Source organism: Amblyraja radiata, chromosome 1 (assembly GCF_010909765.2).
Source record: "Amblyraja radiata isolate CabotCenter1 chromosome 1, sAmbRad1.1.pri, whole genome shotgun sequence".
Classification (NCBI taxonomy): Eukaryota; Metazoa; Chordata; class Chondrichthyes; order Rajiformes; family Rajidae; genus Amblyraja; species Amblyraja radiata.
Window position 1 is genome coordinate 49482242 of NC_045956.1, and position 25193 is coordinate 49507434.

Sequence of the window (25193 nt, forward strand, 5' to 3'; positions counted from 1 at the left end):
CCCCCCCCCCCCCCCCCCCCCCCCCCCCCCCCACATCAGTCTGAAGAATGGTTTCAGCCTGAAACGCTGTCCATTTCCTTCGCTCCATAGATGCTGCCCATGGACATCCGAATGGGGGGGGTGCATTGGGTGCGACCGCACCCCCCTTTTTCCCCCCAGAGTAAGAGGACCCCCGCTGGGCCCACGCCACCCCTGCTGAGCCCACGAAGATTTACGAGGATGTTGCCAGGACTAGAGGGCCAGATCTATATATATAGGGAGAGGTTGAGTAGGCTGGGACTCTATTTCATGGAGCACAGGAGGATGAGGGATGATCTAATAGAGGTGTATAAAATCATGATTTGGAAAGATATGGTTGAGTCTTTTGCCCAGAGTAAGTGAATCGAGGAGCAGAGGTTCCTTCACCTTCCTTAAGTTTAAGGTGAAGGGCAAAAGATTTAATAGGAATCTGAGGGGTATGTTTTTCACACAAAGGGTGGTAGGTGTATGGAACAAGCTGTCAGAGGAGGTAGTTGAAACAATTAGACAGGTACATGGATAGGACAGATTCGGAGGGATATGGATCAAACGTGGGCAGGTGGGACTAGTACAGATGAGACATACTGGGCCGAAGGGCCTGTTTCCACACTGTATCACCCTATGACTCTATCTTTCCCTTTCAAACCTATTCTCCTGCCTTCTCCCCATTACCTCCGACACCCGTATCAATCAAGAATCTATCAATCTCCTCCTGAAAAATGTCCATCGACTTGACCTCCACAGCTGTCTGTGGCAATGAATTCCACAGTTCACCACCCTCTGACTTAAGAAATTCCTGCTCATCTCCTTCCTAAAGGAATGTCTTTTAATTCTGAGGCTGTGGCCACTGGTCCTAGATTCTCCCACTAGTGGAACCATCCTCTCCAAATCCACTCCATCCAGGTTTTTACCAGGCTGGGACAGACGGCAACAGCTTCACACCATTTCCCAAAGCTTGTGTCCTGTCCTGCATCACCCAAGGCAGCAGAGACGTTATAGGAGAGGGCAAGCACCGTAACAAAGTAGCTCACGATGGTTTGGGTAACATTCAGGAATGTCTATGCATGGCACATCATGAATATAACTGAAGAAGGGTCTTGACCCGAAATATAATCTATACCTTTTCTCCAGAGATGCTGCCTGACTCACTGAGTTACTCCAGCACTCTGTGACATGTCACCTATCCATGTTCTCCACAGATGATGTATGACCCGCTGAGTTACTCCAGCACTCTGTGAAACGTCGCCTATTCATATTCTCCGCAGATGCTGCCTGACCCACTGAGTTAATCCAGCACTTTGTGACTATTTTCCCTTCACCCATCTGCCGAAGTCCACTCTCCCCCCCTCCTTTCCTATGTTCCTTTCCACCCATAAACTTCTCTCTGCCTTTACATTTCACTCCTCTTTCAAATTTGCTCTACATTTTTCTTCTTCACTTTTTAGTCATAGAATGATGCAGTGTGGAAACAGGCCCTTCAGCCCAACTTGCCCACACCGACCAACATGTCCCATCTAAACTAGTCCCACTCACACGCGTTTGGCCCATATCCATCTAAATTTGTCCTATCCATGTACGTGTCCAAATGTCTCTTAAACATTAGGATAGTCCCAGCCTTAACTACCTCTTCTCGCAGCTTGTTACATACACCCAGCACCCTTTGTGTGAAAAAGCTACCTCTCAGATTCCTGTTCATTTCTGAAATATTGGTCATAAATTTGGTGCAAAAATGCTCCAAAATAAGGCTCAGAATGCATCAGAGAGCATCTAAAACCCCTGAGCTTCCAGGGCCGTTAAGCGGACTCGAGGGACTTCATGCTACGCGCTCGTGATGTGCACAGTGCGCACATTATTTCACATTAAGTTTTTTGTAATCCTGTCATGCCACCCCCCTTTTTGAAAAGCTTCGTACGGGCCTGATGCCTCACCCGCTGAGTCTACCTTCAATTTTCCAGCATCTGCTGTTCCTTCTTAAACAAGAGTCAAGAGAGTTTTATTGTCATGTGTCCCAGATAGGACATTGAAATTCTTACTTGCTGCAGCACAACAGAATATATGAACATAATATAGAATGGGAGATAAAGTTGCGTGTATCTATAGACCATAGACCATACATACACAATAAATAACAGATAAAGTGCAATAGTAATAAATAGGCTGTTATTGTTTAGAGCTTATTTGTTGTCATGTTTAATAGCCTGATGGCTGTGGGGAAGAGCTGTTCCTGAACCTGGATGTTACAGATTTCAGGCTCCTGTACCTTCTTCCCGATGGCAACGAAGAGATGAGTGTGTGGGCAGGATGGTGTGGGTCCTTGATGATGTTGGCAACCTTTTTGAAGCAGCAACTGTGATAGATCCCCTCGATGGTGGGAAGTCAGAGCCGGTGATGGACTGGGCAGTGGTCACAACTTTCTGCATTCTTTTCCATTCCTGGAAGTTCAAGTTGCCGAACCAGGCCACGATGCAGCCAGTCAGCATGCTCTCTACTGTGCACCTGTAGAAGTTCGAGAGAGTCCTTCCTGACATACCGACTCTCCGTAATCTTCTCAGGAAGTAGAGGCACTGATGTGCCTTCTTTATAATTGCATCAGTGTGCTGGGACCAGGAAAGATCTTCGGAATTATGCGCGCCCAGGAATTTGAGTTTTTTGCCCCTTTCCACCATTGTCCCATTAATATAAACGGGATTGTGGGTCTCTATCCTACCCCTTCCAATGTCCACAATCAGTTCCTTGGTTTTGCTGGTGTTGAGAGCCAGGTTATTGTGCTGGCACCATTTGGTCAATCGGTCGATCTCACTTCTATACTCTGACTCATCACCATCAGTGATTTGTCCAACAACAGTGGTGTCGTCGGCGAACTTGATGATGGAGTTCACACTATGTCTGACTACACAGTCATGAGTATAGGGGGCTGGGGGCTGAGCACGCAGCCTTGAGGTGCTCCCGTGCTGATTGTTATCGAGGATGACACATTTCCACCAATACGGACAGACTGTGGTCTGTGGATGAGGAAGTCGAGGATCCAATTGCAGAGGGATGCGCAGAGACCCAGTTCCGTGAGCTTGGTAACCAGTTTGGAGGGGATAATCGTATTAAACGCCGAGCTGTAGTCTATGAACAACAGCCTGACATACGAGTTTTTGTTGTCCAACTGGTCCAGAGCCAGTGAGATCGCATCCACCGTTGAACTGTTGTGGCGGTAAGCGAACTGCAGTGGGTCAAGGTTCTTGTCGAGGTAGGAGTTCATATGCGCCATAATCAACCTCTCGAAGCACTTCATCACCACAGACGTTAGTGCCACTGGTCAATAGTCATTGAGGCACGTCACCTTACTCTTCTTGGGCACTGGGTATTATTGATGCCCTTTTAAAGCAGAGTCCTCGGTTGTACCACTGTTCGGGGTGAAACTCAGCAAGGATTATTGCAACCTTGGCAAACTCATAGTTCATGAGGCGGTGGGCCATCATCTCATCCATGCTGCAGCCATCTCAGGGGTAGCATGCGGCAGGAGTGAGACTCGGGCTCTGCAGGAAGGATTTGACGGAAGTGGCACCTCTCACTGCCTGCTAAGTGACATGAGCCTGAAGATGGGTCCCAACACAAAAGGTCACTCATCCACATTTTCCATAGATGCTTCCTGAGCCCACAGAGTTCTGCATGCTGTCAAATCAAATCAGATAATACTATATACAAATACCAATCAAGCCAAACTCAAGTACAATAGGTCAAACAATACAGCAAAAGGGGAAAAAGACAGAGTGCAGAATATAGTTATCAGCTGTGGAGCACAACGGTTCTAGATAAGATGTGCAATGTCCGCAATGTGGTAGAGAACCATCAGGCAGTGACGAGCTTATGGAAGGACCGTTCAGAAGCCTGATAATAGATTTTATTTTTAGACTTTAGAGATACAGTGTGGAAATAGGCCATTCGGCTCACCGAGTCCACACCAACCTGCGGTCACTCCACACATCAGCACTGTCCTACACACGAGAGGCAATTTACAATTTTATTTCTGATGCCAATTAACCTACAAACCTGTACATCTTTGGGGCGTGCAAGGAAACTGGAGCGCCTGGAGAAAACCCACGTGGTCACAGGGAGAACGTATAAACTCCACCTTGGATTTTAGTCAGGATCGAAATGAATTATTTTCTAAACTGAAACACATGAAATTCTGCTTTTATAAATATTTAAAATTGAGATACTGCTACTTTTATATAATACTTGCAAGTAACTTTGACTTTGATGTTACTAGTAGATATTACTGTGATAATATTACTACCTGTAGTAGAAAGAAAACAAAATCAAAACAACAGATATTAGAGTATTAGAATAAAAAAGAAAATGCTGGCTACTCAGAAGGCCAGGCCACATCTGTGAGAAGAGAGTTAATATTTCAGGTGACAGATCAACCACCCTTTGAGAGAACTTGGAAGGTAAGAAAACAAACTGGGGAGGGGAAGAGATGTCTCTGATCGGTTAAAACTTTGGTGACATGGGGATAAGCAGCAAACAAGGTTCCTGAAGAATGAGTAGGAGCAGTTCGACAGTGAGACGAGAATGTAAGTTGCAGTGAGTTGCAACATGCGGAGCATGAAGACATGCCTGGCAGGTCCGAGATGGGCTTGTCCTCCACTTCCAGAGAAGGATTTAAAAAAAAGAAGAACCAAACAAGCTGAGCCAAAATCACAGGTGGATACAGGTGGATACAAAATCACAGGACTGATACAGACAGGAAAAAAAAGTCAAGATACCCACAGTTGGAGAATTCAATAGAGTCCAAAACATTACAATGTAACCCATCGATGATGAGCTGCTGTGGCTCAAGGCTGCATTGGGCCTCCTTGCAACAACGCTTCATATACTCTGATGTCACATAGCAGCCTTCTGGGCCAGAGTGTTCAAGGTTGCACTCAATATTGAAATCTACAACTTCCGGTCATTTGATGAAAAATCTGCTGGAGGAACTCATTTATCTGTACAAGTCATCCATCAGTGACACAGGCATCTGTTTTCCTCCGGCGATGTCGTCTGACTCGCTGAGTTGCTCCAGTATTTTGAGTCTATCTAGTCTATAAATCACCATCTGTAGTTCTTTGTTTCTAACGGTTTGTAGGTTAATGGTCCGTGATTTTCATCCCCTGGTGTTGAAATAACAATAGATATTATGTTTAACATGGGGGGTTTTTTTACAGCATGGAGGCCCTTCAGCCCACCGAGACCAAGCCAACCATCGATCACCCGTTCTATGCTATTCCATTTTCTCATTTCTCATCCAGTCCCTACACACTACTTACAGAGGCCAATTAACCTACAGACCCGCACGTCCTTATGCCCCTGTCCCACTTAGGAAACCTGAACGGAAACCTCTGGAGACTTTGCGCCCCTCCCAAGGTTTCCGTGCGGTTGCCGGAGGTTGCAGGTGGTTGCCGGAGGTTGCAGGTGGTTGCAGGTGGTTGCCGGCGGTTGCAGGTAGTGGGAGCAGGTAGGGAGGCTGAAAAAAAACCTCCGGGAACCACACGGAAACCTTGGGTGGGGCGCAAAGTCGCCAGAGGTTTCCGTTCAGGTTTCCTAAGTGGGACAGGGGCTAAATAGGACGTGGGAGGGAAATGGAGCACTCGTGGAAACTCATGATCCATTGATCCAACATAACGGCAGGAATTAGTTAACAAGGAAGGATACTCCCTACTTATGTCCGGTAAGGGCTGTGAATGTACCACATGACTCCTGATCAGGTTTTGTCTGAGACAGTTTACACGTGCAGCAGTTCACCTTCAAGAGCATTAGGAAAAGACTTTGCTGATGGCAGTAAAAATGACTAAAGCACCCTCTGTGTTCACAGGAGCAGCGGGATGACTTAGACCTGGAGCGCAGATTGTACACCCGGGCGGCAGTGTTACCTGCATTTATCCGGCGGAGTTCTCTGACCGGCAGAAGTCACCAAGATGAACAAGGAAGACGTGGAGAAATTTCTGGATGCCAATCCCGCATTCACCAAGCAGTACTTCGATAAGAAGCTTCCTCCAGAAACCGTGGCTCAGATCCTGTCCACGAAAGACTCCGCCGCCGATATCACGACCTTCCAGGAAATTAGCCAAGTGGAAGAGGCAGAGATTCTCTTTGATCTCATCTGCGACATGCAGGAGAGCGTCAACATGGAGAAGGTGGTGTTCAAAACTTTAAGGAGGGTCTGTGTTCTGATCCACGCCGATCGAATGAGTCTGTTCATGTACCGGCAGAGGAATGGCATAGGGGAGTTGGCCACTAGGCTGTTCAACATAAACAAGGATGCTGAGATGGAAGATTGTTTTGTTCATCCAGAACATGAGATTGTCTTTCCACTGGACATGGGCATTGTAGGGAATGTGGCGCAGACGAAGAAAACTGTTAACGTCCGCAACGTGCAGGAGGTAGGTCTGAGAAAAATGGGAACAAGGTGAATGCCTGAAAGAAAAGCTTTTGGGAGTTTATACTTTGCTTTTGTTCATCTGAGCCACGTGATTAATAGGATTATCTTGCTCTGTCTTGAAGGATGAATTAAGATTTACATGACTTCGCCAGTGTTGAATCTCAATTTGAGGATATAAAGGAAAGGGATATATCAGTGCTCGCAAATTTGTGTATATGATTCGAAATACATTTAGGTTTGAAGAAGTGTCCTGACCCGAAACGTCACCTATCCATGTTCTCCAGGGATGCTGCCTGACCCGCTGAGTTACTCCAGCACTTTGTGTCTTTTTCATATTTAGGTTTAGTTTATTATTGTCGTGTGTACAGTGAAAGGCTTTGTTTTGTATGCTATCCATAGATACATAGACAATAGGTGCAGGAGTAGGCCATTCGGCCCTTCAATCCAGCACCGCCATTCGATGTGATCATGGCTGATCATCCACAATCAGTACCCCGTTCCTGCCTTCTCCCCATATCCCTTGACTCGGTTAGCCCTAGGAGCTCTATCTAACTCTCTTTTGAATGCATCCAGTGAATCGGCCTCCTTTGCCTTCTGAGGCAGTGAATTCCACAAATTCACAAATCCACAAATCACAAAGGTTTTTCTTCATCTCAGTTCTAAATGGCCTACCTTATTCTTAAACTGTTGCCCCTGGTTCTGGAATCCCCTAACATCGGGAACATGTTTCCTGCATCCAATCGTGTCCAATCCCTTAATAGTTTTATATGTTTCTATAAGATACCCTCTCATCCTTCTAGATCAAATCAAATAATAATATACACAAATACAATGTTACAATATTTTATAGTGAATAATTTAAGATAACTAACTTTAATGGGAATCTTTAAGGCCTCTTCATCATCAATTTCCACCCGTGTGCCCCCCTTCAATGCATGAGGTTAATCAGGCAATGCACTGTTTGTGTCGATGGTTTTAAAAAGTGTTTGTCGATGAGTCAAATCCTCTTGATGTAATCCAGTGACCTGGTTATCATATCTGGGATTAACTTTTCAGGTTAAATCTTATTAAAGCTATTCGGTTTGGATAATTTAAGGACGATTCTACCGACGGAGAAAGCGTTTGAATTCAAATTGTTCTGTATGGTGCGAATGATGCGTTGCTTTCATCATTTTTACAGTGCTAACATTCTGCATGTGAAGTACCAGTGCCGCTTTTTATTTTAGCATGCGACCAAGTAGGACTGGATATTTTACCTGGAAAAAGGTCCACAGTATTGTGCGCCTGATTATTGTGGGTCCAAGTCTTCTGCGTGGTCATGTGCAAAAATGTCTCTTTATTTGTGAAAAACGCTAGCTTCAACATCCAATTTTCACCCTGGTCAGAAACGCTTAAAATCCTTTCACCGAGAGCCACCCCTTTAAGCACTGGGGTGGATTTGAAACAATGGGCGAGGCGTTGTGTTCCACACACTACGTGCACACGGAAGTTCCGATTGCGAGCTCAGACTTCCCATGACCTAGAGAGCGGTTGCTTGATGAGATTTGTGTATTTTCCAGCTATACCTCGTCTGAAGAAGGGTCTCGACCCAAAATATCACCCATTCCTTCTCTCCAGAGATACCGATGTCCCGCTGAATTACTCCATCATTTTGTGTCTATCCCCAGCTACATGCCATCCTCGGGTTACGAACACCTGAGTGTTTTGGAGAGCGGCATCTCCTGCACACCATTTTTGATTACTTCCCACTTACCGGCAATACTGTTTACCAACAGTTCTCAGGAACAGAACCCCGTGACAACCTGAGGACTTCCTGTATTGGAGTTAACTGAAAAGAGACACAAAAAACTGGAGTAACTCAACAGGTCAGGCAGCATCTCTGGGGAAAATAAATAGGTGACGTTTCGGGTCGAGACCCTTCTTCAGACTGGGTCAGGGGAGAGGGAAATGAGATATATAGAAGGTAATTGGAACAAATGAATGAAAGATATGAAAAAAAGCCTTGATAATTAAGGAAAGGTGGAGCCCACTCCTCCAACCACACTGTATTTTGGAGGTAGCATAAGGTTCTACACCTTGGCATTCAGTGGAAGATCAGCAAAAAACAAAATACTGGATTGGTCAACCAATGTGAGAACATGATTAGAAGAACTCCAAATAGATTTCTGACATGTTTTCAGAAATGTTTGGTTCAATTATAGAATGACAACTTCTTAATTATCCAATCTTATCATCTTTTGTTGGAGTTTTCAGGTCCTCATGTCATATAAGGAGGCCATTCAGCCCTTCATGTCTTTGTTAGCTCTCGGAACTTTCCTATCAATCCCATTTCTTCCATTTTTTTTCCCTGTGACCTTTTCTCAAGATGAGTTGAAGCTCAACAGGTCTTATACTTGCTCAGTCTTCCTGAGTCTGATCCTGTCTAATTGTTTTCATTTTCTTACTTTGGGATCATCTACCTATTTCAATCCTTTTGAGCATCTTTTTTACTTTCTGACACCCCATCTCCTGGTCCACATTGTGGTCCATCAACCTCACAAATTGGTTCAAACTCAATCACATAAAACTGATGAACATGCCGCAGAAAACATTGCACCTCATTCTGCTCTAGTGCAACCCATTTGACTTGCACACATTGCCCTTCCCTCAGAATCCACCCCAATATCTAAAATAATCTCCCTGGCACCATCTCTTTGGCCACAGTCATGCCCATTATGCTTCTGTTTCTGTACTCATTACATGTGGGATTAATAGGAATTTGGACAACACTGACGAGGTCCTGCTTTCCAAAAGTGTTCCAAGCACCTTAAAACTAGTCTGCAGGGACTCATCCCTCTCCCTCTGTCACTGGCACCAACATGGAACACTGTTCACCTTCCTTCATCCAAATATTCTCATTAAAAAACAAACACGATGATAACCAATTGTACATTTTGGAACAAGTTATGGAAGCTGAAAATTTATTTTTCTTTACATTAAAAAGTACCGCCACATAAACCCTTAATGGAGAAAATTAAATACCTTGAATGGGTATTCTTCCTCGTGGCCTTGTGCTTTTTGGAGGCAAATTAGATTACAATACAGTGGATAGGGATATACCAGTACTTGGGCTCTTTTAATCCAGTTAATCAATAGCTACACAGAAAAGTTGGTATGTTTTTAACGGTGATGAAACAAAATACATAGCGGAGGTGCAGAACCTGGCGGACTGGTGCGCACGTAACAACTTGTCACTAAACACCTCCAAGGAGCTGATTATTGACTTCTGGAGGTCCCATAATGGAGAATACGCCCCAATCTCCATCTACGGGGACAGTGTGGAGAGAGTGTCCAGCTTTAAGTTTCTGGGCACTCACATTTCAGAGGACCTCACATGGTCCACCAGCACCGCTGCGCTGGTCAAGAAGGCACAGTAACGACTGTTCTTCCTGAGGACATTAAAAAAGACTGATCTGCCCCAACAGCTGCTGACAACCTACCGCTGCACCACAGAGAGCATATTAACGTATGGCATCTCTGTGTGGTATCTCAGCTGCACGGAGGCGGAGAGGAAAGCTCTTCAGCGTGTCGTCCACAGAGCGCAGAGGATTAACGGGACACAGCTACCAGCCTTGGAGGGCATCTACCACACACGGTGCCTCAGGAAGGCCGTCAGCATCCATAAAGACTCCTCACACCCTTGTAATGGACTGTTCGAACAACTTCCCTCCGGCAGACGTTACAAGGCCTTCTACGCCCGAACCTCCAGACTCAGAAACAGCTTCATTCCCAGAGCTATAGCGGCTCTGAACCAGCCCTGCTGAGTGCCCCCCCCCCCACCCCCCCTGGACTGTCTCTCTCAGATGGTCACGTCGCACAGTTTATTTATTTTTATTTTTTTTGACATCGGGTGGAAGCTGCATACCAAATCTCGTTGCACTGATGTGCAATGACAATAAAAGATATTATTATTATTATTATTATTATTATTATTATTATTATTATTATTATTAAGGCAATTCGTATATTTTCATTGGAAGCTCTATCCATCTGGAAGGCAGTCCGAGCACTCGAGTGTGTATTTTGCCTCAGTACCTTCTGTGACTTCTGTTTCTTTTCCTGCATTTTTCACTCAGGTTAGACAAGGAGCAAAGCGTTCATTGCTAATTATTTGTGAATTAAGTAATCCCACTTGGTCAATGATATTTTGACCCCTCATTGCCTGACTGATCGTTGATCTGTTTATGTAGCAGATCAGTCCTCCATTTTTATCAGGATGCATCACAGCATGGTTTGGGAATACCTCCATCCAAGACCGCAAATAAATTGCAGAGAGTTGTTGGTGTAGCACAGACCAACGCACAAACTATCCTCCCTTCCATTTCACGCTGCCTTGGCAAGGCCACCAGCATAATCAAGGACGTCTTACCCCAGTCACTGCTTCTTCTCCCCTCTTCCATCAGGCACGAGGTACAAAAGTGAAAATGCACATCTCCAGATTCAGGGACAGTTTCTTCCCAGTTGTTACCAGGCAACTGAATCATCCTATCGACAACTAGAGAGCGATCCTGAGCCATTATCTAACTCAGTGGAGACTCGGACTATCATGTATCTGTACACTGTGGATGGCTCAATTGTAATCATGTATAGTCTTTCTGCTGACTGGTTAGCATGCAACAAGAGCTTTTCACTTTATCTTTGTACACATGACACTAAACCAAGCTAAACTAAACTAAACTAAACTAAACTAAACTAAGCTAATAGCTTCCAGAAGCCTTTTGCTGCAGAGTACATTGTTCTGATCTCGTCAAGAGTGTTTTTTTGTCACATGTCCCAGATAGAACAATGAAATTCTTACCTGCTGCAATGCAACAGAATATGTAAATATAATACACTGTAAACAATATAATAAACCAGAGAGAAAAAAAAGTTCAGTGTGTATATATACACATACTCACAAATACACACATATTTATATACACACGCACGCACACATATGTACACACAAAAAACAAACACTAGTAGTGTAATAATAATAATAATAGTCTATTGTAGTTCAGAGCTTATTCGAGGTTGTAGCCTGATGGCTGTAGGGAAGAAGCTGTTCCTGAACCGGGACATCACAGTTTTCAGGCTCCTGTACCTTCTTCCTGATGGCAGGAGTGAAATGAGTGTGTGGCCAGGATGGTGTGGGTCTCCGATGATGCTGGCTGCCTTTATGAGGCAGCGACTCCGGTAAATCCCTTCGATGATGGGGAGGTCAGAGTCGGTGGTGGACTGGGCAGTGTTCACAACTTTTTGCAGTCTTTTTCGCTCCTGGGCATTTGTTGCTGAACCAGGCCACGATGCAACCAGTCAATACGCTCTCTACTGTACACCTGTAGAAGTTCAAGAGAATCCTCACTGACATACCAAATTTCCATAATCTTCTCAGGAGTTGATGTGCTTTCTTTGTAATTGCATCAGTGTGCTGGGTCCAGGAAAGATCTTTGGAAATATTCACGCCCAGGAATTTTACGTTTTTGACTCTCTCCACCCGAAGCATGATCCTGTGCCTCTTACTGGCTTAAGATCGTTCATTGTATTGGAATGATTGTGTGGATGTGATCATTGGAGGAAGAAATTGGGTTGGGCCAGAGGTGAATCTTCATCTGTGAATATCTTCTCTGCTTGGCTGCTTTATGTATATCTGCTGTGCCTGCCCTGGTGAATGTGGGAATATTGCTTCTGGATTTGTATACCGCTGCCATCAGTAGTTATACAGCCAATATTGCAATGCCAAAAACAGGGGTAAAAGCCACACCAACAATATTTAGTCAGTTCTGAGGTTTCATTGCAGGTTGCCCAATTAGACATTGCAGCCAAACTCACTATTCTTTAAAACATCAAGCGTAATAGTTGTTTAGTTTGGACATGTTAGTCTGAACTTTTGAGCACAGTAGCAAAAGTCAAAAATATTTTCAAAAATATTGCTTTATTGTGTTGTAATCAACCCTTAATTTAAATTCCCTTTAAATCTAATGTCATAGAGTCATACAGCATGGAAACAGGCCCTTCGACCCAACTTCTCCAGGCTGACTGAGATGCCCCATCTACGCTAGTCCCAACAGCCTGTGTTTCCCTCTAAACTTTTCCCATCCCTGTGTATGACTTTATGTAAGACATATCAGTTTGCTAAATCTGTTTGGAAATTTTGAGCCTCCAATTAATGGGAATGATAAGGGGAAACCTGTGGATGTAATATATTTTAAATATTTTATAAAAATAATTTTAAAATGTCCTGCATAAAATTACATGTAAATTGGTAACATGGATAACAAATTGGTTAGTGGGAAGAAGATCATTAAATGGGTCATTTCTGGGTTAGCAGCTGGTGACAAATATGTCATTGGAAGGCTCTGTGCTTTTTCTTTATTTATAATGTATATCATTGACTTGACGGGAGAAGCAAACTGTAACCTATCTATGCGTGTGAATGATACAAGCCTAGGTGTAAAGAGATACTAGGAATTGCAAAGAGATGCAGGAAAACAAAATGAGTACAGATTCTCCCCGTGTTACGAACAGTCGACCTTTGTGCAGCCCTTACGTACGAACAAGTGTTGGGGTGCTGGCAGGATAGATTCCCTGGGTGGTGTAGGGCTGCAGGCACCTTCTGCTGGATGGGATGAGACATTTCCATGTTCCTTCTCTTTCTAACAGGACCTCTGCACCATCCACCAACACCCTACCCCCTCTCACACCACAGGTGCAGCAACAGTGCTTAGTAGTACCAGGAGGACTAAGAAGACTCACTCGCTCCCTCACTGAGTCAGTGAGGCTGGTTAGTGGTCACTCTTCCCACGCCTGATCCCTCTCATCACAGGGACCCCACATACTGTATTTGTTCAATTCTGACATGAACAGTTCAGGTGATGGACAGAGCCCAGGATCCCGACCCGGAACGTCACCCATCCCTTTTCTCCAGAGATGCTGCCTGACCAGCTAGGTTACTCCAGCATTTTAGAAAGATAGAAACATAGAAAATAGGTGCAGGAGGAGGCCATTCGGCCCTTCGAGCCAGCACCGCCATTCATTGTGATCATGGCTGATCGTCCCCCATCAATAACCCGTGCCTGCCTTCTCCCCATATCCCTTGACTCAACTAGCCCCTAGAGCTCTATCTAACTCTCTCTTAAATCCATCCAGTTGATGCACAATCATGTCCGCACAGTCCTCACATCTCTAGAGTGTGAGTGAACTGACAGCGCCGACCCTACCATCAACATGCCATCTAGAACTGAAGCAAGAGAGCTCCTTCACGAGTGAAAGCTGATCTTTGCGCTTGTGTCTGTCTTCAGTGTCCTTGAGAGGACATGCATGAAAGAATGCAGCAGTTGGAATATTGTGAAGGAATATGTTAAGTTACCTACATCCACATGAAAAAGTGAAAGGAAGAATTATTTTTTCTAAGTTACAAGATTGGGAAGTTAATTTATTTTTTCGTTATGTCCTTGTACTCTATTTGATGGAAGTTGAAATGCAGATACATGGAAAAATAAAGGAACAAGAAAATGATAGTGTGCCCTACCATTTAATATGATCATGGCTGATCTACCCCTCATTTGTACCACTGTCCCAGAGCCCTCTATTCCCCAATCTTTCAAAAAATGACCTCCAATAGCGCCAATGAGCTAGCGTCACAACCCTTTGGGATAATGATGAACTTCATTATTCATATATAATAAACAAGTTGTCGGTGATAGGTTTGCACCAACATATGCACCCTATCCATATCTGGTTACAGTCCAAATTTTCTCATCTCAACATGCCCTCCCACCATCAGACTGAAGAAGGATGCCAATCCAAAACCTCACCAATCCATTTACTCCAGACATGCTGCCCGACCCACTGAGTTACTCCAGCGTTTTGTGTCTTCCTTTCGTATAAACCAGCATCTGCATTTCTTTTTTATTACATTAAGGTAGCACATGTTCTCGCGATTATCAATTGAGTAGTCCATTAAATTGAGCATTACTAGTCACATAATCTTCAATGAAAGCATAAGAATTGAAAGTGGGAATTGGCTCCTCTTGCTAATTCCCCATGCATTAGGCCAATGAATGATCATAAAAATAGCGGAGTCATATAACCATATAACCATATAACAATTACAGCACGGAAACAGGCCATCTTGACCCTTCTAGTCCGTGCCGAACACGTATTCTCCCCTAGTCCCATATACCTGCGCTCAGACCATAACCCTCCATTCCTTTCCCGTCCATATAACTATCCAATTTATTTGTAAATGATAAAAACGAACCTGCCTCCACCACCTTCACTGGAAGCTCATTCCACACAGCCACCACTCTCTGAGTAAAGACGTTCCCCCTCATGTTACCCCTAAACTTCTGTCCCTTAATTCTCAAGTCATGTCCCCTTGTTTGAATCTTCCCTACTCTCAGTGGGAAAAGTTTATCCACGTCAACTCTGTCTATCCCTCTCATCATTTTAAAGACCTCTATCAAGTCCCCCCTTAACCTTCTGCGCTCCAAAGAATAAAGCCCTAACTTGTTCAACCTTTCTCTGTAACTTAGTTGCTGAAACCCAGGCAACATTCTAGTAAATCTCCTCTGTACTCTCTGTATTTTGTTGACATCCTTCCTATAATTAGGCGACCAAAATTGTACATCATACTCCAGAATTGGCCTCACCAATGCCTTGTACAATTTTAACATTACATCCCAACTTCTATACTCAATGCTCTGATTTATAAAGGCCAGCACACCAAAAGCTTTCTTTACCACCCTATCTACATGAGATTCCACTTTCAGGGAACTGTGCACAGTTATTCCCAGATCCCTCTGTTCACCTACATTCTTCAATTCCCTACCATTTACCATGTACGTCCTATTTTGATTTGTCCTGCCAAGATGTAGCACCTCACATTTATCAGCCTTAAACTCCATCTGCCATCTTTCAGCCCACTCTTCCAACTGGCATAAATCTCTCTGTAGACTTTGAAAATCTACTTCATTATCCACAACCCCACCTATCTTAGTATCATCTGCATACTTACTAATCCAATTTACCACACCATCATCCAGATCATTGATGTACATGACAAACAACAGTGGACCCAACACAGATCCCTGTGGCACCCCACTAGTCACTGGCCTCCAACCTGACAAACAACCATCCACCATTACTCTCTGGCATCTCCCATTCAGCCACTGTTGGATCCATCTTGCTACTCCACCATTAATACCCAACAATTGAACCTTCTTAACCAACCTTCCGTGAGGAACCTTGTCAAAGGCCTTACTGAAGTCCATATATACAACATCGACTGCTTTACCCTCATCAATTTCCCGAGTAACCTCTTCAGAAAATTCAAGAAGATTAATCAAACATGACCTTCCAGGCACAAATCCATGTTGACTGTTACTAATCAGACCCTGTTTATCCAGATGCTTATATATATTATCTCTAAGTATCCTTTCCATTAATTTGCCCACCACTGACGTCAAACTAACAGGTCTATAATTGCTAGGTTTACTCTTAGTCCCCTTTTTAAACAATGGAACAACATGCGCAGTACGCCAATCCTCCGGCACTATTCCCGTTTCTAATGACATTTGAAATATTTCTGTCATAACCCCTGCTATTTCTACACTAACTTCCCTCAATGTCCTAGGGAATATCCTGTCCGGACCTGGAGACTTATCCACTTTTATGTTTCTCAAAAGTGTCAGTACTTCCTCTTCTTTGAATCTCATAGTTTCCATAGCTACTCTACTTGTTTCCCTTACCTCACATAATTCAATATCCTTCTCCTTGGTGAATACCGAAGAAAAGAAATTGTTCAATATCTCCCTCATCTCTTTTGGCTCTGCAGATAGCTGTCCACTCTGACTCTCTTATGGACAATTTTATCCCTCATTATCCTTTTGCTATTAATATAGCTGTAGAAACCCTTTGGATTTACTTTCACCTTACTTGCCAAAGCAACCTCATATCTTCTTTTAGCTTTTCTAATTTCTTTCTTAAGATTCTTTTTACATTCTTTATACTCCTCAAGCACCTCATTTACTCCATGCTGCCTATAATTATTGTAGTTCTCTCTTTTTCCGAACCGTGTCCAATTTCCCTTGAAAACCATGGCTCTTTCCAATTTTTACTATTTCCTTTCACCCGAACAGGGACATAAAGATTTTGTACTCTTAAAATTTCACCTTTAAATGTCCTCCATTTCTCTTCCACATCTTTCCCATCAAACAAACTGTCCCAATTTACTCCTTTTAAATCCTTTCGCATCTCCTCAAAGTTAGTCTTTCTCCAATCAAAAATCTCAACCCTAGGTCCAGTTCTTTTTTTTTTTAAATATTTTTTATTGGAGATAGGTACATAACCTCATTACATCATTACATCATTACATAGTCTTACATTTTTAAATTGATAATATTGTCAATTATTATTACATTGTCTCCAATACTTTTTGCCTTTTTTTTTTTTTTTAACTAGATAGAACTAAAGAGATAGATGAAGTAAAGAAAGAAAAGAAAGAGAAGAAAAACAAAAACAAAAAAAAAAAAAAAAAAAAAAGGAAAAAGCTAGTTAAAGAAGAATGGAAAAATTTATTAAAATAAAAAAGACTTCATTCGAGATATATTCGTACATTTCAGAGTATAGTATTTCATCCATTCTTTAGCCCGCGTGCTAGTCAGGTTCCTGTGCTGAACCATTCTGACCCTTTAAGTAATCAATAAAAGGAGACCATGTTCCAACGAATAATTCCTGTTTGTCCAACAGGGAAAATCTGATTCTTTCCACGTTTAAGGTCTCCGTCATTTCTATAATCCACATTTTGATTGTGGGGGCCGTAGGCCTAGGTCCAGTTCTGACCCTCTCCATAATTATATTGAAACTAATGGTATTGTGATCACTGGTCCCGAACTGTTCCCCAACGCATACCTCTGCCACCTGACCCGTCTCATTTCCTAACAGGAGGTCCAGCACCGCCCCTTCTCTAGTAGGTACTTCTATGTATTGCTGCAAAAAACTATCCTGCACACATTTTACAAACTCCAACCCATCCAGCCCATTTACAGAATGTGTTTCCCAGTCTGTGGAAAATTGAAATCTCCCACAATCACTACCTTGTGCTTACTACTAATATCTGCAATCTCCTTACATATTTGCTCTTCCAATTCTCGCTCCCCATTTGGCGGTCTATAATACACCCCTATAAGTGTTGCTACCCCTTTCCCATTTCTCAGTTCCACCCAAATAGCCTCCCTAGACGAGCCCTCTAATCTATCCTGCCAAAGCACTGCTGTAATATCTTCCCTGATAAGCAATGCAACACCTCCACCTCTTGCCCCTCCAATTCTATCACACCTGAAGCAACGAAATCCTGGAATATTTAGTTTCCAATCACAGCCCTCCTGCAACCATGTTTCACTGATCGCCACAACATCATACTTCCAGGTGTCAATCCAGGCTCTAAGTTCATCCACCTTTCTTACAATGCTCCTAGCATTAAAATATACACATTTAAGAAACCCACCCTCTCTTATTCTCTGTTTATTGTCTTTTTCTTCTCTCTCCCCTACATTTTGGGTCAGAGTGCTACCATTCTCTGCCTCCTGAGTCAGGGGATATGGGGAGAAGGCAGGAACGGGGTACCGATTGGGGATGATCAGCCATGATCACATTGAATGGTGGTGCTGGCTCAAAGGGCCGAATGGCCTACTCCTGCACCTATTGTCTATTGTGTATCATCTGGCACTGCTCCATTGACTGCCCACATGCCTAGGCACTCTGATACTCTTAAATCCACCAGTTGTCAATATATCCAATTACTGGACACCAATGCCCTTCTGTGTAAAGATTGTCGAGATTCACAGCCATTTCCCTGAAGAAATTTCTCCTAATTTTAATCATGATTCACTTCTTCTTCTTGCATGTGGCGTGCACAGCCTAAAGTTGTAGGCCAACTTGTTCTATTTGATCTTATTTGATTGTGCACGCCGGGTTGATTGCATTTGTCGAAACAGGGCGGACCACGTGAAGGTTGCAATCTCCCACCCCAATCATGATTCACTGATCATGTATTGTAGGATTGTTGTACAAAGTTCTAGGCCCGTGAATCTGCATAACAATCCTCCGGGCAATCCGGGGGCACAAGAGAGAGCAGATGCTGAAATCTTTAGCAAGAAACAAAGTTCATTATTAGTTCTCCACTTATGAATGTATATCATACTTACAAACTCCTCACAAAATCCTATTATTCTGAATAAGAAACTCAGGGCACATGCCCATGACTATGGATTATCATTGTTCTTGAGCATGATTGATATTTTCCACAATGAACCACAACTGTAGTGATAGTCAGCACACTAAGCTCTACCATATATGTGGCATACTAGACTTTCAAAGATTACCTACTTTAGCAACTGTTTAGAAAGGCAGCGCAAAATTAATCAGTTTCAACCCAGCTGTAGGGCAGGGACCTTTTCTTTCAACAAATGATTCCTGTTGTCAACAGATGGAATTCTTGTTTGCCATTTATATTTCACCATTATAAATAGATTGTAAAGTCCCTGGTTTTATTTTCCAAGACAGCAACTCATTTTGTGCACAGTTGGATATTTAAAGCAACAATCTAGGCATTGCAGTGTGTAAATTTAGTAGAGTTTTGTTTCCAAGATGTGGACAACATTAGCAAAGTTACTTCCATTGTCCATCCCTGGATGGCCTGACACAAGTGGTTGAGGGATGGGAGGAGACAGCCCGAGGGCTGAGGAAGGGGAGGAGACAGCAAGGGCTAACAAAATTGGGAGAATTCAATGTTCATGCCCGCAGGATGCAGACTCCCCAATGTGCTGCTCCCCATATGAGGTGCTGTCCCTCCAATTTCCGGTGTTGCTCACTCTGGCCATGGAGGAGACCCAGGACAGAGAGGTCAGATGGGGAATGGGAGGGGGAGTTGAAGTACTGAGCCACCGGAAGGTCAGGTAGGTTCTTGCGGACCGAGCGGAGGTGTTCGGCGAAACGATTGCCCAACCTCCGCTTAGTCTCACCGATGTAGATCAGCTGACATCTAGAGCAGCGGATGCAGTAGATGAGGTTGGAGGAGATACAGGTGAACCTCTGTCGCACCTGGAATGACTGCTTGGGTCCTTGAATGGAGTCGAGGGGGGAGGTAAAGGGACAGGTGTTGCATTTCTTCCGGTTGCAACGGAAAGTGCCCGGGGAGGGGATGGCACGGGAGGGAAGGGAAGAATTGACAAGGGAGTTGCAGAGGGAGCGGTCTTTGCGGAAGGCAGACATGGGGGGAGATGGGAAGATGTGGCGAGTGGTGGGGTCACGTTGGACAACTTCTTTCCCTCTGTTATCAGATTTCTGAATCGTCCTTCCACATGCTTGGGTTCTGTCTGATCCACCGCTACCCCATTGCGGACATTGGACTTTGTCTATGAAACCAATGTGCTATAATGCTGAGAACCATATTCTGCACTCTGTATTTTCCCCTATACTCTGTCTATTGTACTCGAGTTTGACTTGATTGTATTTATGTATAGTATTATCAAATCTGAATGGATAGAACACAAAACAAAACTTTTTACTGTATCTCGATACACTTGACAATAACAAACCTAAAGCTAAACCTAAACATGTAAGAGGGAACTGTGGATACTGGTCTGTACCAAAAATAGACCCAAAGTGCTGGAGTATCTCTGGAGAATAAGGATCTGAGGTTTCGAGTTGGAATGCTAAACCTGTTGGGAATCTCCAAAATGCTGTTCGCCAAAGAATCACGGAAAATTGTGAATGGAAAGTGCTAATAATCTCACAATATCAGTGGTTTTGTTTACATTGGCATAGATCACGGAGGAAGGAAGAAGTTTGAGTAAGTTGCTTCCGTGAATAATGGAGAATGCACACATTGCATCCATGGAGAACCTATAATTGGATGCAAGGATAGGGCCACTGATTAACCAAGCCGGTTCGGGTGATGTTATTCTTGAATGTTGCTGCTTTCAGGAGGGTATTCTGTTACAGACCTGATTAATGACTTGTAGATGATAAAGAGGTTTAGCGGGCTCAGGAAGCAAACCATTTCCATCCCACACAGCTTCAACCATGCTCCTGCAACCATATCAATGGTATGAACCTGCTAGTACGAGTGCTGACCATTGACATTTAGAGATGGGATGATCTTGGTGTCATTGCAAATCTATGCCTGGATTGTTTTTTGTTCAAGGTGGTGATTAGTTAGCACTGAAATGACACAATATTCATTGGTAATTGTGGGGTTTAATTTAGTTTAGTTTTCAGATACAGCACAGTAACAGGTCCTTTGACCAACGTGTCCAGAATAATATTTCCAAAGCTGGGTTATCACTTCATGCCTTCAAGTTGTATTGAATTTAATGAAAACATAGTGCAGTCTATAATTTGTCATCGTTTGTGTGGAGCAACAAAATACCCAGATGTACTATCTTTGACATAATGATGGTATAATGTGTATGGGAGTGTTGATGGTTTGGGGTACTTTGTTCGGACATGCAGTAATGTGGAGTATTGTGACTGGCAGTGTGATAGTGTGGAGTATTGTGTGAGCAAAAGTAAGCATGGGTTGTATTGTGCAGGTAACATGAATTGTATTTAACAGTTTGGTATTGTGATGAATTACATTGACAAGATGATGGCGTTGTACTTTGGGTTTGCAGGTGCAGTGGCTGCAAGATTATGCTTTGACAGGGTGTTGTATCTGGGTGTGTGACACCCTATAGTATTGTAACTGGCAAAGTGACTGACCCATATGTTGCGCTTGGAAACTGATGTTGCGATACATTACGCTTGGCAGTGGAGTGGCGCACTGTATTTGCCAGTTTAATGGTATTTGTCAATGTGCTCCTGGTGCTTTGTTGTGAAAACGTGTTGTGTTTGTGAAGTCATATGCGTAATGGGATCGGCCTTGCTATGGTGTGTGGAGTGGGCTGGCAACAGCGAGGCTGGATTGTTTTGTCTTCCAATGTGTGATGGTATGGGAATTGAAGAATGCAGGTGAACAGAGGGATCTGGGAATAACTGTGCACAGTTCCCTGAAAGTGGAATCTCATGTAGATAGGGTGGTAAAGAAAGCTTTTGGTGTGCTGGCCTTTATAAATCAGAGCATTGAGTATAGAAGTTGGGATGTAATGTTAAAATTGTACAAGGCATTGGTGAGGCCAATTCTGGAGTATGGGGTACAATTTTGGTCGCCTAATTATAGGAAGGATGTCAACAAAATAGAGAGAGTACAGAGGAGATTTACTAGAATGTTGCCTGGGTTTCAGCAACTAAGTTAAAGAGAAAGGTTGAACAAGTTAGGGCTTTATTCTTTGGAGCGCAGAAGGTTAAGGGGGGACTTGATAGAGGTCTTTAAAATGATGAGAGGGATAGACAGAGTTGACGTGGATAAGCTTTACCCACTGAGAGTAGGGAAGATTCAAACAAGGGGGCTTGAGAATTAAGGGACAGAAGTTTAGGGGTAACATGAGGGGGAACTTCTTTACTCAGAGAGCGGTGGCTGTGTGGAATGAGCTTCCAGGGAAGGTGGTGGAGGCAGGTTCGTTTTTATCATTTAAAAATAAATTGGATAGTTATATGGACGGGAAAGGAATGGAGGGTTATGGTCTGAACGCAGGTGTATGGGACTAGGGGAGAATACGTGTTATGGTTATATATGGTTATATGGTATGGTGTCTGCACAGAGGCCACAGTGTCCGCTCGGAAGACCCAAAGGCTCGGTGAACTGCAGAACCCACCTGAAGGCTCGGTAAAATGCAAAACCTGCTCAAAGGCTTGGCGGACCGTGGAACCAGGAGGTACCTGCTGGAGACGTTGGGCAGAGGAGCAAGGGCCAGTAGAAAAGAGAAATGAGGCAATGCCTCCAGCACCTTTAAGGTTGGCTGTGGGAGGCATCCCCTCAAAGATGGCTGGGTGAGGAGAGGGATGTCAGTTCGTGGGCCGATCTGGTGGAGGACGACGGAGGGAGGCCCTGCAAGTTCCTGGGGCTTATCAGGAATGGGACCAGCTCCAGTAGACCGGGCACACGGGCGGGCCAGATTTTGGACTTTGGAAATGGTGCCAAAATATGGTGGCGTCTGCATGTGTAAATATGCAGTTTCACATGTGACAAATAAGGGACCATTGAACCATTGTGTTTGGCAGTGGATGTTGTGCTGTGTTACGCTTGGCAGATTGGTTGTACGGTGTTCAGTGTTTTAAAGTTCTTCAATCTGAATATTTGTGGCATGTTCTGTTTTTGTTACAGATCTCCAGAATCTACAGTTTTTATTGCTTTTTGATGAGGTAGTATCTTGGATTTGGCAAAAGGTGATGTGATGTCCTGTGCTTGCATTGTGACGGTATGGAATACTGTGTTTTGGCATCATATTAGTATAGTATACTGGCGTGTTTAGCAGAGCAGTAATGCAGAGCATTGTGCTTTGCAGTCTAATGGTGGATGCCTTGTATCTTGCAGTACAACAACCCGTGTCTTGTAGTTTGCAATGCAATTGCCTGGATACTATCTTTGGCATTGTAATGTTGCGGAGTATGTGTTAAACAGATGAATGGTGTGGGACATTGTATTTAGCAGTAAGAAGTGTTTTTTTATGGAAGTAGGTTGTCAGGATAGAGTCAAAGCGACATAGAGACACATAGCATGGAAATAGGCCCTTCAACCCAACTCATCCATGCCAATCAAGATGTCTCATCCAAGCTAGTCCCATTTGCCCAATTTTAGCCCATGTCCTTCTGAAAAGTTCCTATCCACGCATCTGTCCAAATGTGTTATAAACATTATTTCTGTACTTGCCTCAACTACATCCTCCAGCAGCATGTTCCATAGACCCAAAATCCTTTGTGCAAAATAATTGCTCCCAAGTTCCTATTAATTCTTTCCCCTCTCACCTTAAACCTGTGCCCTCTAGTTCTTAATCTACTCTTGGAAAAAAACTGCATTCAAAATGATTCAAGATGCATTCAGGACAATGGCCTGGTGCATTGAGTTTAGAAGTATAATAATAATAATAATACATTTTATTTATGGGCGCCTTTCAAGTCTCAAGGACACCTTACAAAAATTTAGCAGGTAGAGGGAAAACATGTAAGGGGAATGAAATAAATAGTAGAGACATGACTAGTACACAAAGTAAAGACAGAATTCAATTCAAAACACAATATGAGGCAATTAATGCATAGATGAAAAGGGAGGGGGACGTGGGGCTAAGGATAGGCAGAGGTGAAGAGATGGGTCTTGAGGCGGGACTGGAAGTTGGTGAGGGACACGGAATTGCGGATCAGTTGGGGGAGGGAGTTCCAGAGCCTGGGAGCTGCCCTGGAGAAGGCTCTGTCCCCAAAACTGCGGAGGTTGGACTTGTGGATGGAGAGGAGACCGGCTGATGTGGATCTGAGGGACCGTGAGGGTTGGTAGGGGGAGAGGAAGTCAATGAGATATGGGGGGGCCAGATGGTGGAGGGCTTTGTAGGTGAGGATCAGGATTTTGTAGGTGATCCGGTGGGAGATGGGAAGCCAGTGAAGTTGTTTGATGACTGGAGTGATGTGATGCCAGGATTTGGGCGGCTGCGTTCTGGACCAGTTGGAGTCGGTTGATGTAGGTGGAGCTGATGCCAAGGAGAAGTGAGTTGCAATAGTCCGGTCAGGAGGAGATGAAGGCATGGATGAGTCTTTCAGCAGCGGGAGGTGTGAGAGAGGGTCTGAGTTTGGCGATGTTGCGGAGATGAAAGAAGGAGGTTTTAATGACATGGCGGATGTGAGGCTCAAGGGAGAGGGTGGAATCAAAGATCACGCCAAGGTTGCGGGCCTGGGGAGATGGGGAGACAGTGGTGCCGTCGATGGTGAGAGTGGGGTTATTGATTTTGCTGAGTGTGGCTTTGGAGCCTATGAGGAGGAATTCTGTCTTATCGCTGTTGAGTTTGAGGAAGTTATGTTGCATCCAGGTTTTTATAGCTGACAAACAGGAGTTGATATGGGAGAGGGGGGGTTGTGGGGGGATTTGGTGCCGAGGTAGATCTGGGTGTCATCGGCGTAACAGTGGAAGTCCAGGTTGAAGTGGCGGAGTATCTGACCAAGGGGGAGGATGTAGATGATGAGGAAGGGGCCGATTACGGAGCCTTGGGGAACGCCTTGAGTGACTGTGACTGTAGCAGAGGTGTGGTTGTGGAGAGAGATGAAGTGGGATCTGTTGGAAAGGCAGGAACGGAGCCAGCTGAGTGCAGAGCCTTCAATGCCGAGGTCTTTGAGTCTGGTGAGCAGGATGTTATAGTTCACTGTATCGAAGGCTGCGCTCAGGTCAAGGAGGATGAGGATGTTGAGGGAACCAGTGTCAGCAGAGGTGAGGAGGTCGTTGAGGACTTTGAGGAGAGCAGTTTCTGTGCTATGGAGGGGGCGAAAGCCAGATTGGAGGGGTTCAAGTAGGTTATACGCAAGGAGGTGGGAATGAAGTTGCGACGCAACGATACGCTCCAGGATTTTTGAAAGAAAGGTGAGGTTTGAGATTGGGCGGTAGTTAATGAGAGAGGAGGGATCAAGACCAGGTTTCTTTAAGATTGGTGTGACAGCAGCAGTTTTGAAAGCGGATGGGACAATTCCTTGGGACAATGAGGAGTTGAAGAGATTAGTGAGGTGGGGCAGAGAACGGGGAGGCAGGACTTCAGCAGGGGAGTGGGGAGAGGGTCGAGGGAGCATGTAGTGGGTTTGGAAGAGCTGATGAGTTTGGAGATTT

The 25193-nt window shown here is 44.1% G+C and overlaps 1 protein-coding gene across 1 annotated transcript in view; it reads left to right on the plus strand.

The window, feature by feature from the left end:
* The first annotated feature begins 5786 nt into the window (after positions 1 to 5786).
* Positions 5787 to 25193, plus strand: part of LOC116973458 (rod cGMP-specific 3',5'-cyclic phosphodiesterase subunit beta-like) — a 56671-nt gene continuing 37264 nt past the window's right edge. The window contains exon 1 of the mRNA XM_033021559.1: positions 5787 to 6434. Within this exon, the coding sequence (XP_032877450.1) occupies positions 5970 to 6434 (465 nt within the window). The 5' untranslated portion in view covers positions 5787 to 5969. The remainder of the gene's footprint in view (positions 6435 to 25193) is intronic.